The 17264-nt window shown below is 43.2% G+C and overlaps 1 protein-coding gene across 6 annotated transcripts in view; it reads right to left on the bottom strand.

Annotated features, from left to right (window-relative positions):
• ccdc149a (coiled-coil domain containing 149a) overlaps positions 1-17264 on the bottom strand; it is a 184651-nt gene that overhangs the window by 120140 nt on the left and 47247 nt on the right. For all 6 annotated transcript variants that reach the window (XM_068037349.1, XM_068037329.1, XM_068037339.1 and 3 more), the window contains 2 exons: positions 8835-8873; positions 7810-7917 (listed from right to left, as the gene is read on the bottom strand). In XM_068037349.1, the coding sequence (XP_067893450.1) occupies positions 7810-7917; positions 8835-8873 (147 nt within the window). The remainder of the gene's footprint in view (positions 1-7809; positions 7918-8834; positions 8874-17264) is intronic.

Below are 17264 nucleotides of genomic sequence, written 5' to 3'. Positions count from 1 at the left end.
CCCCAACATTTCTGGTATGATATTTGTGTCCTCCTTTGTGAAGATAGAACCAAAGTATGCATTTAGTTGATCAGCCATTTTTTTGTTCCCCAATCATAAATTTCCCTGTTTCTGATTGTAAGGGACCTACATTTGTCTTCACCAATCTATTTCTCTTCACATACCTATAGAAACTTTTAGTCAGTTTTTAAGTTCCCCGCAAGCTTACTCTCGTACTCTATTTTCCCCATCTTAATCAATTCCTTGGTCCTCCTTTGCTGAATTCTAAACTGCTCCCAATCCTCAAGTCTGTTGTTTTTTCTGGCAAATTAGTATGCCTCTTCCTTGGATCTAATGCTATCTCTAATTTCCCTTGTAATTAGAATTAGAATTAGAATATTACAGCGCAGTACAGGCCCTTCGGCCCTCGATGTTGCGCCGATCATCTGACCTACACTATTCCATTTACATCCATATGTCTATCCAATGACCACTTAAATGCCCTTAAAGTTGGCGAGTCTACTACTGTTGCAGGCAGGGCGTTCCACGCCCCTACTACTCTCTGCGTAAAGAAACTACCTCTGACATCTGTCCTATATCTTTCACCCCTCAACTTAAAGCTATGTCCCCTCGTGTTTGCCATCCTCATCCGAGGAAAAAGACTCTCACTATCCACCCTATCTAACCCTCTGATTATCTTGTATGTCTCTATTAAGTCACCTCTCCTCCTCCTTCTCTCTAACGAAAACAACCCCAAGTCCCTCAGCCTTTCCTCGTAAGACCTTCCTTCCATACCAGGCAACATCCTAGTAAATCTCCTCTGCACCCTTTCCAAAGCTTCGACATCCTTCCTATAATGCGGTGACCAGAACTGCACGCAATACTCCAGGTGCGGCCTCACCAGAGTTTTGTACAGCTGCATCATGACCCCGTGGCTCTGAAACTCGATCCCCCTACTAATAAAGGCTAACACACCATATGCCTTCTTAACAGCCCTATTAACCTGGGTAGCAACTTTCAGGGATTTATGTACCTGGATACCAAGATCTCTCTGCTCATCTACACTACCAAGAATCTTCCCATTAGCCCAGTACTCTGCATTGCTGTTACTCCTTCCAAAGTGAATCACCTCACACTTCTCCGCATTAAACTCCATTTGCCATCTCTCAGCCCAGCTCTGCAGCCTATCTATGTCCCTCTGTACCCTACAACACCCTTCGACACTATCCACCGACCTTCGTGTCATCCGCAAATTTACTAACCCACCCTTCTACACCCTCATCCAGGTCGTTTATAAAAATGACAAACAGCAGTGGCCCCAAAACAGAACCTTGCGGTACACCACTAGTAACTAAACTCCAGGATGAACATTTGCCATCAACCACCACCCTCTGTCTTCTTTCAGCTAGCCAATTTCTGATCCAAAGCTCTAAATCACCTTCAACCCCATACTTGCGTATTTTCTGCAATAGCCTACCGTGGGGAACCTTATCAAACGCCTTACTGAAATCCATATACACCACATCCACGGCTTTACCCTCATCCACCTGTTTGGTCACCTTCTCGAAAAACTCAATAAGGTTTGTGAGGCACGACCTACCTTTCACAAAACCGTGCTGACTATCACATTTTACCCACAACCGAAGTAAGGCTCACAGGTCTATAATTACCAGGGCTGTCTCTACTCCCCTTCTTGAACAAGGGGACAACATTTGCTATCCTCCAGTCCTCCGGCACTACTCCTGTCGACAATGACGACTTAAAGATCAACAACAACGGCTCTGCAATCTCCTCCCTGGCTTCCCAGAGAATCCTAGGATAAATCCCATCTGGCCCAGGGGACTTATCTATTTTCACTCTTTCCAAAATTGCTAACACCTCCTCCTTGTGAATCTCAATCCCATCTAGCCTAGTAGGCTGTATCTCAGTAATCTCCTCGGCAACATTTTCTTTCTCTACTGTAAATACTGACGAAAAATATTCATTTAACGCTTCCCCTATCTCCTCTGATTCCGCACACAACTTCCCACTACTATCCTTGATTGGCCCTGTTCTAACTCTTATCATTCGTTTATTCCTGATATACCTATAGAAAGCCTTAGGGTTTTCTTTGATCCTATCCGCCAATGACTTCTCGTGTCCTCTCCTTGCTCTTCTTAGCCCTCCCTTTAGATCCTTCCTGGCTAGCTTGTAACTCCCAAGCGCCCTAACTGAGCCTTCACGTCTCATCCTAACATAAGCCGCCCTCTTCCTCTTGACAAGCGCTTCAACTTCTTGAGTAAACCACGGCTCCCTTGCTCGACAACTTCCTCCCTGCCTGACAGGTACATACTTATCAAGGACACGCATTAGCTGCTCCTTGAATAAGCTCCACATTTCGTTTGTGCCCATCCCCTGCAGTTTCCTTCCCCATCCTACACATCCTAAATCTTGCCTAATCGCGTCATAATTTCCTTTCCCCCAGCTATAATTCTTGCCCTGCGGTATATACCTGTCCCTGTCCATCGCTAAGGTAAACCTAACCGAATTGTGATCACTATCGCCAAAGTGCTCACCTACATCTAAATCAAACACCTGGCCGGGTTCATTACCCAGTACCAAATCCAATGTGGCATCGCCCCTGGTTGGCCTGTCCACATACTGTGTCAGAAAACCCTCCTGCACACACTGGACAAAAACAGACCCATCTAAAGTACTCGAACTATAGTATTTCCAGTCAATATTTGGAAAGTTAAAGTCCCCCATAACCACTACCCTGTTACTCTCGCTCCTGTCGAGAATCATCTTCGCTATCCTTTCCTCTACATCTCTGGAACTATTCGGAGGTCTATAGAAAACTCCCAACAGGGTGACCTCTCCTCTCCTGTTTCTAACCTCGGCCCATACTACCTCAGTAGACGAGTCCTCAAACGTCCTTTCTGCCGCTGTAATACTTTCCTTGATTAACAATGCCACACCCCCCCCTCTTTTACCCTCTTCTCTGTTCTTTCTGAAACATCTAAATCCCGGAACCTGCAACATCCATTCCTGCCCCTGCTCTACCCATGTCTCCGAAATGGCCACAACATCAGGATCCCAGGTACCAACCCATGCTGCAAGCTCACCCACCTTATTCCGGATGCTCCTGGCGTTGAAGTAGACACACTTTAAACCAAGTTCTTGCTTGCCAGTGCCCTCTTGCGTCCCTGTAACCTTATCCCCTACCTCACTACTCTCAACAGCCTGTACACTGGCACTGCAATTTAGGTTCCCATTCCCCTGCTGATTTAGTTTAAACCCCCCCGAAGAGCACTAACAAATCTCCCCCCCAGGATATTGGTACCCCTCTGGTTCAGGTGAAGACCATCCTGTTTGTAGAGGTCCCACCTACCCCAGAAAGAGCCCCAATTATCCAGGAGTAAGCCATGGTTTGGCTAGCTTTCCAGTTTTACTTTTGTGCCAGACAAGAATAAATAATTGTTGCAGTTCATCCATGCGCTCTTTGAATGTTTGCCATTGACTATCCACCATCATCCCTTTCTGTAACGTTTCCCAATCCATCATAGCCAACTTGCGCCCCATACCTTTGTAGTTTCCTTTACTGAGATTCAGGACCCTAGTCTCAGAATCAACTATGTTACTCTCCATCTTGATGAAGAATTCTATCATATTATGGTCGCTCATCCCCAAAGGGTCTCACACAACTAGATTGTCAATTTTTCCTCTCTCATTACACAATACCCAGTCTAGGATGGCCTGTTCTCTAGTTGGTTCCTCAATGTATTGGTCCAGAAAACCATCCCGTATACACTCCATGAATTCCTCCTCTACGGTATTGTGACTTATTTGATTTAAGTATAAGAGGAGATACTCCCAGCACAGAAATTGTAGAAGTATGACTGCCGTGACAGTACCTGGAGCACCTCCAGCGAGTGGTTAGGTGGAGATCGTGCTTCTACCCAGGGGGTAATGGTAATGCTGTTGCCTTTTGATACTACTGCTCAGACTTTAGTATGTGTCAAGTCTTATACTGAATAAAATATAACGACAGTCACCATTAAGGGTTATCATTTCAACTCATTTCAGAACTTGAGATTAAGGGGTTAAAGCATTAACTGACATGGATACCCAAATTCCAACACACAGCCACAATATGATCAAATAAATTATCTGACAATCAACACGAATAAGGATCAGCATATATAAAGCTGAGTGAGACCCCACTTAGAGTACAGCATTCAGTTCTAGACACTGCAACTTGGGAAGGATATACTAGCCTTCAAAGGGATGCAGATTCAGCAGAAATATACCAGGCTAAATGGGTTACTTTATGAGTTCAGGTTGCATATAGTAGACTTGTAACCCCTAGAGTTTAAAAGATTAAAGGGTATCTAATTGAGCTGTGTAAGATGATTAAAGGAGTTAATAAGTTAGACAGTAAAATTATTTCCTCTGGTGAGACAGTCCAGAACAAGGGGGCATAACCTTGAAATTAGAGCTAGACTCTTCCTTCAGTGGTGATGTCAGCAAGTATTTCTTCAGACAAAAGGTAGGGGAAATCTGGAACTCTCTCCCTCAAAAAGCTATTGAGGCTAGTTTGAGGTCTTGAACGGCATATTCCTGATGATAACTTACTAAAGCAAGTTCAAAGAGATATTAGAAAATCAAAGGGGACATTGGAGATGAGTATAGCAAAAGATGCTCGCCACAACATTAAAAAGTTCTTTCAGCAACAGAGTGCTGCAAGAGCACTTGAAGGATAAAGTGACAGGAAAGATAAATTGGTTGAATTATTAAATTAATATATTGATTTTAGGTAGAGAATCCTGTAAGATTTTGAAGTTAATATGGCAAAGATTTTTGATAACTTAGTGGATTTACAATCAACAAATCCCTTGGGTCATATATCTTGGGGTGCTGAAGGAGGCCAGAGAAGAAATTTGTGGTGGCTGACTATTGCAATGGAAGAATCACTAAGCACTGGTAAGTCTCCACTGGACTATAAAGCTCTGCTGCCTGTGTCCTAATTTGCATCAAGTCCTGCTCCCCCATCACCCCTTTGCTCGATGAACTACATTGGCTCCCAGTTGAGAAATGCCTCAATTTTAAAATTATCATCTTTGTTTTCAAATCCCTCCATGCGCCCCCCTCCCCACCACCACCCCACCAATCTCTGTAATCTCCTCCAGCCCTATGCACTTCCAACTCTGGCCTATTGAGCATCCCTCATTTTAAATGCTCCATCATTGGCAGCTGTACATTCAGCTCTGGAATTCCCTCCCTAAACCTCTCTGCCTCTCGACCTCTCTTTCCTCCTTTAAGATGCACCTTAAAATCTGCCTCTTTGACCAAGTCCTAATATCTTTTTATGTGGTTCAGTGTCAAACTTTGTTTGATAACACTCCCGTGAAACACTTTCGGACATTTTACCACATTAAAGGTACTATATAAATACCAGTTGTTGTTGCAAATAAATGTAGTTTATTTAAAAAGAGCAAAAAATTGAACCCAGGCAACTATTGGCCTATTATCCCAACATAAAAAATAAATAAAATTTATTGTAAGAAGCAAGCTGTAAAATCACATATATAGTCATAGAGCATTGATTTAGAAGGGAATTTTGCATCCTGTGAAAGCTTCCTGAGGATTTCACAGGTAGATAATGGAATTCCCTATGTTATATGTATTTAGATTTACAGAAATTATCTTGACAAATTCCACAAGAAAAATTTAAATGAAAGGTGCAAGAAACAACAGCAGAATAAAAAAAAAATTAAGAAATAGGGAACAGACTTACAAGGTGTATAATGACACACGGGAGGTGTGTGGTGGGAGGAGTATAAATAGAGTGAAGCAAAGTCCCAAATGAGCAGTGCACAGACCCTTATTTATTTTAATCTTCAAAATACAACTGTACAGTGGTCAAATTTGCTGACAACACTAAAATAACAGTGGAGACTGCAAAACGATAACAAAATAGATCAAATCCACCAAGACAAATGGGATGAATGTTTCCTCTGTCTGTTAGCTGTAAGGGTCCCATGTGGAATGTGGCTGCAGTATTCCACCAAACAAGCAATGGAGGTATTTTAGGTGGGTGGGGGGAATGGAATTATTGGGTTTATTCTATTGTTACGAACAGGTGAGAAAGAGGTCTAAGGTTCCCTTTCAGCCTTCGCCTGGTCTTACAGTAACAGGGTTTTATTTTTAAACACACTGTTTTTAGCTCCCCCTTGGTGAATTCTTGTTCACTGCTTTCCAATTATAAGGTAAATAAACCAGCACAAACAGGCTTTCTTAGGTTTAAAGAAGAAAGGTGAAATTTTATTAAACTTAAACTTAAAACTCTAATTCGGTTGACGCCTACGGATACACATCGCGCCTCTCGCCAGCATGGATACGCGATACGCACATGCGAATAGAGACAGAAAAAAGCAGAAAAAAAATAAAGTGGAAAGGTTTGAGGCAATATCTGAAGAGTTTTTGTTACGGGTCTTCGAGCTCACTGTATAGTCCTTGTTTGCAGGTAGATCTTGCTTTTTGTTGGGGCCCAGTATTCTTCTTGAACCTTGTTCACTGTAGGAGACTTCTCTCTCGGGGGGTTCATGTGTCTTCAGTCAGTTTTTGGCGTTCCGTGAGAAAGAGATGGTAGCAGACACACTGGCAGGGGGTCTTCAGTCCAGGAGCATTCTGCTTTCTGCCAGTTCAAACACTGTCTCTACAATTTAAAACCTCCCAGCAGGCTGGTCACGTGACCGACTGGTTTGACCAGGCCTGTTCTGTGTATTGTATGGGACCAGGGGATAGCTCCTTTGTTCCAACACGGTCTGCTAATATGCACAAATATCTTTCCGGCCAGGGGCCTGGCAATTCCTTGTCACAGGCCTTCTCTTCCCAGCAACAATTTGAAATTTAATGTCCATGTGGCAAAATTAATGTGCCTCATTCTTGGCAGGTGGGGGCCTGCATGACACTATTTACAATTAGAATCCACAATAGGGAAGACAAAATGCTACTGATGTGTTGCCATGGACTCAATATCTGTCCTTATGTTAAGTAATACCATTTTTGAGAAGTTTATACCTACGGTGTAATCTTCCAAGGTTGCGCTCATGATGAAGGTTGCGACTCATTGGAAGCACCCATCAGAGAAGTGGGTGTGTGCTGGCTATAAATTTCTTGTAACAGATGGGCAACACATACCCAGTTTTCTGAAGCCAGTGGGGGAAGCTATCTGCCCATGATGCAAACTCAGAAAATGACCCCATAAATGTTGTCTTTTGAAAATAACTAGTTTATGCTGTTTTCCTGCTTAGAAAGTGTGGCATTTTTTTTGTCATTGTCACTCTAAAGAGAGAACACTTGTGAGTATCTTCACATGATTATCAGAAGACTAATGCCAACAGAACTGTTTGCAGCTATCAGTCGATTATCCAAATTAAGTAAATTGATTGTAAGGTTAGGCAGACCTGAACGAAAATACTGACAAAAGTGCAGCAAAACACTCAAACAATAGGCAACAGATAGTGAATTTCTGACAGTTCCAAATGAGTAAATCAGCATATTTATTAGACTCAGAATGCATACTGCTCCTAATAACAAAAACTCATCAACCAGAACATTTTAATCACTTGCAGAACTGCAGTTATTTATTTTTCATCTTTTTGCTCACCACATGAACCATTAGATTATCCCTCATGCAACTTCATTGTTATTTTCGTTACAATTTTCACAATTATTATTGTGCTTTGAAGATTTCCTTCCCTTCGCCTTTTTACCTCAATCAGACAAGACTGATGGTTTTTTTCTTCCCCCCACTTGCCAACTCCAACCCAACCTCATAAATTATACCTTGTTATCACCCTGTGCCTCAGTCAGTCTCTGCTGGAGTTCTTTAATTTCCTCTGTCAGCTGTTTATTCCGCTCTCGAGAACTACTCAATAGTTGTGCAAGGTTTGCCTGGGCAAAGAAATGCAGTTTGAGTTTATTTAATTTCACATTATAAATAACATTATCTTGTTCTGTTGCAAGTTTTTAACTTCTAAGTTGATTCTCTCAGCCTTCGCAGGCAAAAATCAATGGCAATATGATTTATTGAATTCAAGTTCCACAGGGAAAAACCAACACAGGGAGAAAAATACAACCTGTTACTGTGAGTTTACAATTAAGAATTTGTGAAGCCTTCTTCACTTAATCTGCTTGTAAAATTTTAAATCACTTCAGTCAGTAAGCTCAAAAAAAGACATGTTCATTTGCATCAAGTGGCCTGTGGTAAACAGGATTACATAAAAGTAATGGAGTGTTTGGTAACGTCCAAAGAGTATGTTACTTTTGGCAAGGTGGAATGTCAGATTTCAACATCAGCAAAATAAACAGAACAATGGCTAAATAGATACAAAATACCAACTAACCTCCATGACTTTATTCTGGTTACAATCTTCATCTAAAAAGCACGGTTCAAAATTTACTGCTTAGACCCAAATAGACTTTTCCCACATTTCAAAATGTCCTCTAAATTTTATTTTTAAATTCAAAATAAATTCTTTGATACATATTGTAATGTTTCTTTAAACTAATTTTTCTTACTTCAAATTTAGTTACTCTACTATTCTGATTCGCATTTTTTTCCATCTAAGCTTCCTTTTTCATTAGCATTCAATGACAGACAGTGCTCATGTTTTATCTTAGGAGATCAATTGGTAGCAAATTTGATCACAGCTAGCATTTACTTCAAATACTGGGTAAGGTTTATTCCCATTTGATACATGCTGTGTCTAGTTCACTTTTGTGGAATTGGTGTTGTATTTAATTATGAAATGTAATTACAGCCAAAATAAACATGATTTCGTCAAGAGTTTTGTTAGCTTACATCTTACCTGATTCCGTTTTTCTGGAGGGAGCGTAGGATCACCATCCTGAGGAGTTAAAAAAATGAAACAGTTAATTTTGATACAAATGCAACCTTTATTGACTTTACTACAATTTTCAAATACTGCTCATAAATCCTTCATTTGTGTTTATCCTCTTATTCCATTTGAGAAAACAATCAAAATACAGAGAGGATACTGACTGGCTGCAAATAGATTCCAAGCAACCCAACTGACAGGATCAGACAGCATATTAAATGCTGTGCGACAGGGTACAGTGTTTCCAATTTTTGTTGTACCACAACATGAAAAATACAGGTCAGGTACTTCTCTGCAAGAAGGAAGAGGAAATCCCAAACAAAAGGTTGAATTACCGGGGGCCCCCGAGGGTGGGAAGGGAGGCGGAGGTGCCCAAGAAATACCGGCACCGGCCAGCATGTCTGTTTCAAGACACCACTCCCGGTGCTGGCAATATTAACCAGAGAGGGGCAGGGATCGACTCCCTACTGAGGCCACTTAAAGTAATTTAAAAGCTGGTTAGAGTTGGAGGGTGTATTTTGAAGGGGGCACACAGTTCACAAGTGCTGTCTTTTTTAATTCATTCATGGGATGAGGGCCTTGCCGGCAAGGCCAGCATTTACTGCCCATCCCTAATTGCCCTTGAGAAGGTGGTGGTGAGCTGCCATCTTGAACTGCTGCAGTCCATGTGAGGTAGGTACACCCACAGTGCTGTTAGGAAGGGAGTTCCAGGATTTTGACCCAGTTACAGTGAAGGAACGGCGATACAGTTCCAAGTCAGAATGGTGTGTGACTTGGAGGGGAACTTGCAGGTGGTGGTGTTCCCATGTATTTGCTGCCCTTGTCCTTCTAGTTGGTAGAGGTCGCAGATTTGGAAGGTGCTGTATAAGGAACCTTGGTGCGTTGCTGCAGTGTATCTTGTAGGTGGTACACACTGCTGTCACAGTGCGTCGGTGATGGAGGGAGTGAATGTTTGAGGATGGGGTGCCAATCAAGCAGGCTGCTTTGTCCTGGATGGTGTCGAGCTTCTTGAGTGTTGCTAGAGCTGCACCCATCCAGGCAAGTGGAGAGTATTCCATCACACTCCTGACTTGTGCCTTGTAGATGCTGGACAGGTTTTGGGGAGTCAGGAGGTGAGTTACTCGCCATAGGATTCCTAGCCTCTGACCTGCGCTTATAGCCATGGTATTTATATGGCTACTCCAGTTCAGTTTCTGGTCAATGGTCGTCCCTAGGATGTTGATAGTGGGGGATTCAGCGATGGTAATGCCATTGAATGTCAAGGGGAGATTGTTAGATTCTCTCTTGTTGGAGATGGTCATTGCCTGGCACTTGTGTGGCGCAAATGTTACTTGCCACTTATCAGCCGAAGCCTGGATATTGTCCAGGTCTTGCTGCATTTCTACACGGACTGCTTCAGTACCTCAGTGGTCGCTAATGGTGCTGAGCATTGTGCAATCATCAGCGAACATCCCCACTTCTGACCTTTATGATTGAAGGAAGGTCATTGATGAAGCAGCTGAAAATGGTTGGACCTAGGACACTACCCTGAGGAACTCCTGCAGTGATGTCCTGGAGCTCAGGTGACTGACCTTCAACAACCACAACCATCTTCCTTTGCGTTAGGTATGACTCCAACCAGCGGAGAGTTTTCCCCCTGATTCCCATTGACTCCAGTTTTGCTAGGGCTCCTTGTTGCCATACTCGGTCAAATACCGCTTTGATGTCAAGGGTAGTCACTCTCACCTCACCTCTCGAGTTCAGCTCTTTTGTCCATGTTTGAACCAAGGCTGTGATGAGGTCAGGAGCTGAGTGGCCCTGGCGGAACCTAAACCGAGCGTCACTGAGCAGGTTATTGCTAAGCAAGTGCTGTTTGATGGCACTGTTGATGACACCTTCCATCACTTTACTGATGATTGAGAGTAGGCTGATGGGGCGGTAATTAGCTGGGTTGGACTTGTTCTGCTTTTTGTGTACAGGACATACCTGGACAATTTTCCACATTGCCTGTTATCGATCAGCTGAAGGGATGCAGGTACAGAGTGGGGTGTCAATCATGGCAGCCCCAGGGAATCACCCTGGCCCCATAAGAGGGTCTGGGTGGGTCAGAAGGCAGACTCGGCATTTGGTAAGGAGGTGCCCTTGATGCCATGCAGGTGGCAAGGAGAGTGGGCACTCACTTGCTCAGGCACAGAACGAGTTCGACACCCCCCCAGGCATCAGGGGCAAGGCTGCCTATCACGGAGATGATGGTGGAATAGAGGTAATTCAGAGGCCCAGGATAATGTCCTGGGGGCATGGTTTCAAATTCCACCATGACAGCTGGGTGGAATTTAAATTCAATTAATTAATAAATGCAATTAATTCATAAAAATTTGGAATTGAAAGCTAGTCTCAGTAACGGTGCCATGGAACTATTTATTGTTGTAAAAACACATCTGGTTCAATAATGTCCTTTAGGGATGGAAATCTGCTGTCCTTACCTGGTTTGGCCTACATGTGACTCTGGACCCACAGTAATGTGGTTGACTCTTAAATGTCCTCTGAAATGGCCTAGCAAGCCACTCAGTTCAAGGGCAATTAGGGATGGGCAACAAATGCTGGCCTTGCCATCACCACCCACATCTCATGAAAGAATTTTTTAAAAAGGCAGCCACCTGTCCAGAAGGAAGGCTGCAGCTCGCAATGAGGCATGAAGCTCAGATTATGGCCCCAGTGGCGATGAGGGGCAACACCGTCTACAGGAAGAATGGAACCCCTAGCAGCAGGAGGGGAAAGAGGAGCAGGAAGGCAACAGAGGCCATACACCGAACACAGGATTTACTGCCGAAAATGAAGCTATCTGGAGATGACAGAGAACCAGCACGACAGAAAACTGTGACTCTACAGGCAGGTGGTCACAGACATCTGTGACCTCATCGCCAAAGACCTCGTACCCAGTAGCACTGGTTGCCAAGCCGTGCCAGTAGCCATCAAAGTCACTGTGGCCTTGAACTTCTTTGCTTCTGGCTCTTTTCAAGGATCAGACCTTGGTAGCATCTCGCAAATGGCTGCACACCACTGCATATCACAGGTCACTGATGCCCTCTTTGCCAGAGCTGGACAGTACATTCATTTCAGGACAAACGCAGCCTCGCAGGGACAGAGGGCATTGGGTTTTGCTGCCAGCACTGGATTCCCTCAAGTGCAGCACATCATCGATTGCACCCATGTGGTCATCAAGGTACCCAACAACTGTCCACTCAGATTCATCAACAGGAAGAACATCCACTCCCTCAAATTCAACTGGTCTGTAACCACAATCTTTGCTTTCCTGGCAGCTGCCCTTCCTCTCGGCTACAATAATTAGAGAACAGGACAAAAGGAGAAAATTCCATTTTTGAAAAAATGTTGTGCTGGGCCAAACAAGTATCTCAAACTGTGAAGAACTGGTCGAGTCAAGTTGTAAACATGTTATTTTTGAATATTCATACAATGTGGTGCAATTTGATCACAGCAATTCTTTTCCCAATTCCTACTTATGAGTTTATAGTTAAAATCTGTCTGAGCAAAATGTTTCTTTGTATTTTCTCTTCCCTTCATTCTTGACCATAATTTCTCATTTGTTCCATTTCTATCCTCTGTTCTATCTCTTACTCATCTCATCACCTATTTTACAGATGATATCAGTTAAGCTCATGCACCTGCTTCCTTGTTAACTTTTATGATTTTTTTCTACTTGGTACCTTTTATTCTCTTTCGTCTTCATTGCTTCTGGTTTCAACTTTTTCATATTTGTTTAATTCTTTCTCACTTCCCTCCATTCCTCGAATTAGTGGCACGTTAGTTTCACATGTCCTTTAGGGAAGGCAATCGGCTGTCCTTAACTGGTCTGGCCTACATGTGACTCCAGACCCAAAGCAATGTGATTGACTTTCAATTCTTCTCTGAAATGGCCTAGTAAGGCACTCAGTTGTATCAAACTGCTGCAGAAAAGCTGAATGAGAATACAAACAGACGGACCAACTGACATCCACCTGGGCACTAGAAATGACAAACGCACATCCTGCCCAGTCGATCCTGCCAAGTCCTCCTCTCTAATATCTGGGGACTTGTAGCAAAATTGGGAGAGCTGTCCCACAGACGAGTCAAGCAACAGCCTGACTTAGTCATACTCAACGAATGATACCTTACAGCCAATGTCCCACTCTCCACCATCACCATTCCTGGGTATGTCTTGTTGCACCAGCAGGTTAGGCCCACCAGAGTTGGCGGCACAGTGGTATACAGTTGGGAGGGAATGGCCCTGGGAGTCTTCAACATTGACTCCAGATCTCATGAAGTCTCATGGCATTAACCGCCTGCTGATTACTACCTACCATCCTCCATCAGCCGATGAACCAGTACATTTCCATGTTGAACACCACCTGGAAGATGTACTGAGGGTAGGAAGAGCACAAAATGTACTCTAGGTGAGGGACTTCAAAGTCCATCACCAAGAGTGACTCAGGAGCAATTCTACTAACCGAGCAGGCCGAATTCTGAAGGACATAACTGCTAGACTGGGTCTGCAGCAAGTGGTGACAGAACCAACAACTTGAACTTGCCCTCATCAATTTTCCTGTTGCAGAGACATCTGTCCAAGGCAGTACTGGTAGGGGTGACCACTGCACAGTCCTACTACCTGGAAGCAAGATATGAACAGTTCCTTTGCTTGCTATTTTTAGTGAAATTGTAAATGTATTCTTCACAACTGTGTATATGATTTCACTACAATTAGTGTACTAAAGAAATCCTACTCCAAGTTTCTGTTAGGGATCTAGGGAAAATACTATTCTTGATGACTGAACTGTTACTGATATTTTGATTGATATTTTGAGAACAAGGGGGAAAAGAAGCAAAATGAAACAAAGAAGAAATCATAGTAAATGGAAGACATAAAAAACACCAGATGGTGTACAGGGAGAATGGAGACCTCTGCCAAAAAGCATCCCATTGTGAGATGGTGGAGGTCCCAAGCCTGTGACTTCTACCACCTAGAAGGACAAAAGCAATAGGTGCATTGGAAGACCACCATCTCCAAGTGCCCTTCCAAGTCTCTCACAATCCCCACTTGGAGATATATCTCTGTTCCTTCTTGGTTGCTGGTCAAATTCCTAGAACTCCCTACCTAGAAGCACTAGGGGAGTACCTTCACTGTACAGACTGCACCAGTTCAAGAAACCCCAGTGCCACCATCTCAAACAACCAGGAATTGGCAATAATAGTGTCCTTGCTGATGATGCCTATATCCCTGGTATGATTTCTTTTTAAAGTATGCCCCCAAATGAACTTTAGCTTAAATTCTTGGGAAAATGATATTAATGCTACTGGACAATGCATTCTCATTCTGTATTCCATTTATTACACTAAATTCAAGTATTAACTAAAGGTGATTAACAATAACCTTGGGGATAATTGCAGCATTTCTGGACAAGGTGAAAAGGTGGCTGATAACCTCAGAGAAGAAAACAGTATTTCTGGACAAGACAACAGCACTATTATTGAAAATGTTATCAGTGGCTCATCAATGATAATGTATTCTGAAGGCACTGATATTTGAAATCAAAGCAGTTAGTGTCATCTATTGCTGAGCCTTAATACCACAGACGGTTGACAGCAGCGACCCAGGAAAATCTGACACTATTCATAAAAATGCTATCGGCAAATACCAAGAGGCTTGGCATTGATGCTAGCCAGTAAATGCGGAGGGAAAACTTGCACTGAAGACACTGATGGTAGATGTAGAGAGACAAGTAGCACCTTCAAATATGGCACTGTGGTCACAAAGACTGTGGCTCACGATTGATTGTGTTTTCAGACTCCAGAAATGTTGGAAATGTCCCCATTAATAATTGCCTCAGAGTTTTCACCTTCCTTGTGGACAACAGTGGTAGGTTGTTTAAATCCACATAGATACTTGAAGCAGCAGTTGAGATGGCCATAGAATTGGAAGGATCATTGCACCTATGGTGCCTTTTCATCTTTCACATATAGCAATATACAGTTGGAAAGTTGAGATAGCAACTATACAATAGTAATTAAAAACACTATTGAACTGCAGTTTTTTTTAATTTAAGGGGTTTTAAACACTCTAATTTTATATTAAAACTAACTGGAACATTAATTGGCACTAACAATAAATCAAACAAAATCAATTTGCAGGGCCTGAGACATGCCCTAAGTGGCAAGAGCGATACAAAATGCTTTGAATTAATAATTACGAAACAAGTACACAGTATCTTTTTCTCTATCTATAATTACAACCGGGACATGTCCGTAGGGTGTGAGAAAGTGTGCAGTGTGCCATAAGGCTCAGAGTATCTCAGCTGCTTCTGCCAATCAAAAATCACTATCTGTAAAAACTATTTTTCACTGTCTGTGAAGATTTTCCTTCCTCTTCACTAACAATGTGCCAGTCCTGAATAGACAAACAACAGAAAGGAAACCAATCAAATCCTTTAAGAGTCAATAGTCCCCATCCACTCTATCACATACCCCAAAAAATAATATTTATAACAAAAATCAACACACAGGGAAATTAAGAATTCTGAAAAAAACTGCCCATCCCTTCACTTAAATTCCTCCAACAAATTTCCCGCTTTCACAGAGGTCTCATCTTGTGTACTGTTAGATTTAATTTTAATTCGTTCGTTAATTTGTTGCCCATCTCTAATTGCCCTCAAAAAGTGGTGGTGAGCCAGCGTCTTGAACCACAGGAGTCCATGTGATTTGGGTGCACCCACAGTGCTATTAGGAAAGGGGTTCCAGGATTTTGACCAAGTGACAGTGAAGGAACGGCAATATACATCCATGTCAGAATGCTGTGTGGCTTGGTGGGCAGCTTGCCGGTAGTGGTGTTCCCATGCCCTTCATCCTCTAGCTAGTAGAGGTCACAGGTACAAAGGTACTGTCGAAGGAGGCTTGGTAAGTTGCTGCAGTGTATCGTGTAGATGGCATACACTGCTGCCATTGTATGCCGGTGGGAGTGAATGTTTAAGGTGGTGGATGAGATGCCAATCAAGCAGCCCGCTTTGTCCTGCATGGTGTCAAGCTTTTTGAGTGTTTTTGGAGCTGCACTCAACCAGGCAAGTGGTGAGTATTCCATCACAATCCTGACTTGTGCCCTGTAGTTGGTGGACAGGCATTGGGGAGTTAGGAGGTTAGTAACTCACCACAGAATTCCCAGCCTCTGACCTGCTTCTACAGCCACAGTATTTATATAGCTGGTCCAGTTAAGTTTCTGGTTAATGGCAACCCCTAGGATGTTGATGGTGGGGGATTCAGTGATGCTGATGGCATTGAACATCAAGGGGAGATGGTTAGATCTTCTCTTGATGGGGAATGGTGATTGCTGGTCATTGTGACATGAATGTTACTTGCCCAAGTCTAAATGTTGTCCTGGTCTTGCTGCCCGTGGGCACAGAGTGCTTCAGTATCTGAGGAGTTTCAAACATTACTGAACACTGTGCAATCATCAGCAAACATCCCACTTCTGACCTTATTTTGGAGGGAATGTCATTGATGAAGCAGCTGAAGATGATTGGGCCGAAGACACTACCCTGAGGAACTCTTGCAGCGATATCTTGAGGCTGGGGTGACTGACCTCCAACAACCACAACCATCTTCCTTTGTGCTAGGTGTGACACCAACCAGTGGACAGTTTTCCTCGATTCCCATTGACTTGAATGTTGCTAGGGCTCTTTGATGCCACACTCGGTCAAATGTTGCCTTGATGTCAAGGACAATCACTCTCATCTCACCTCTTGAATTCAGTTCTGCAGTCCATGTTTGGACCAAAGAGGTCTGGAGCCAAGTGGTCCTGGCAGAACCCAAACTGAGCATCATTGACCAGATTATTGCTAAGTGTCGCTTGTTAGCTCTGTCAATGATGCCTTCCGTCACTTTGCTGATGATTCAGAGTAGACTGATGGGACGGTAATTGGCCAAATTGGATTTGTTCTGTTTTTTGTGGACAGGAAATACCTGGGCAGTCTTCCACATTGTCAGGTAGACACCTGTGTTGTAGCCCGTGGAATAGCTTGGCTAGGGGTGTGGCTAGTTCTTGAGCATAACTCTTCAGTATTACAGCTGGATATTGCCAGGGCCCATAGTCTTTGCTGTATCCAGTACCTTCAGCCATTTCTTAATATCACATGTAGTGATTCGAATTGTCAGAAAACTCGCATCTGTGATGCTGAGGACCTCAGGAGGAGGCCATTATGGATCATCTACTCAGCACTTCTGACTGAAGATGGTTGCAAATGCTTCAGCCTTGTCTTTTGCACTGATGTGCTGGACTCCTCCATCATTGAGGATGGGGATATTTGTGGAGCCTCCTCCTCCTGTTAGTTGTTTAATTGTCCACCACCAGTCATGACTGGATGTGGCAGAGAGAGAGAG

Source organism: Heterodontus francisci, chromosome 1 (genome assembly GCF_036365525.1).
Source record: "Heterodontus francisci isolate sHetFra1 chromosome 1, sHetFra1.hap1, whole genome shotgun sequence".
NCBI classification, from domain to species: Eukaryota; Metazoa; Chordata; class Chondrichthyes; order Heterodontiformes; family Heterodontidae; genus Heterodontus; species Heterodontus francisci.
This window is presented reverse-complemented; position numbering and strand designations above follow the sequence as displayed.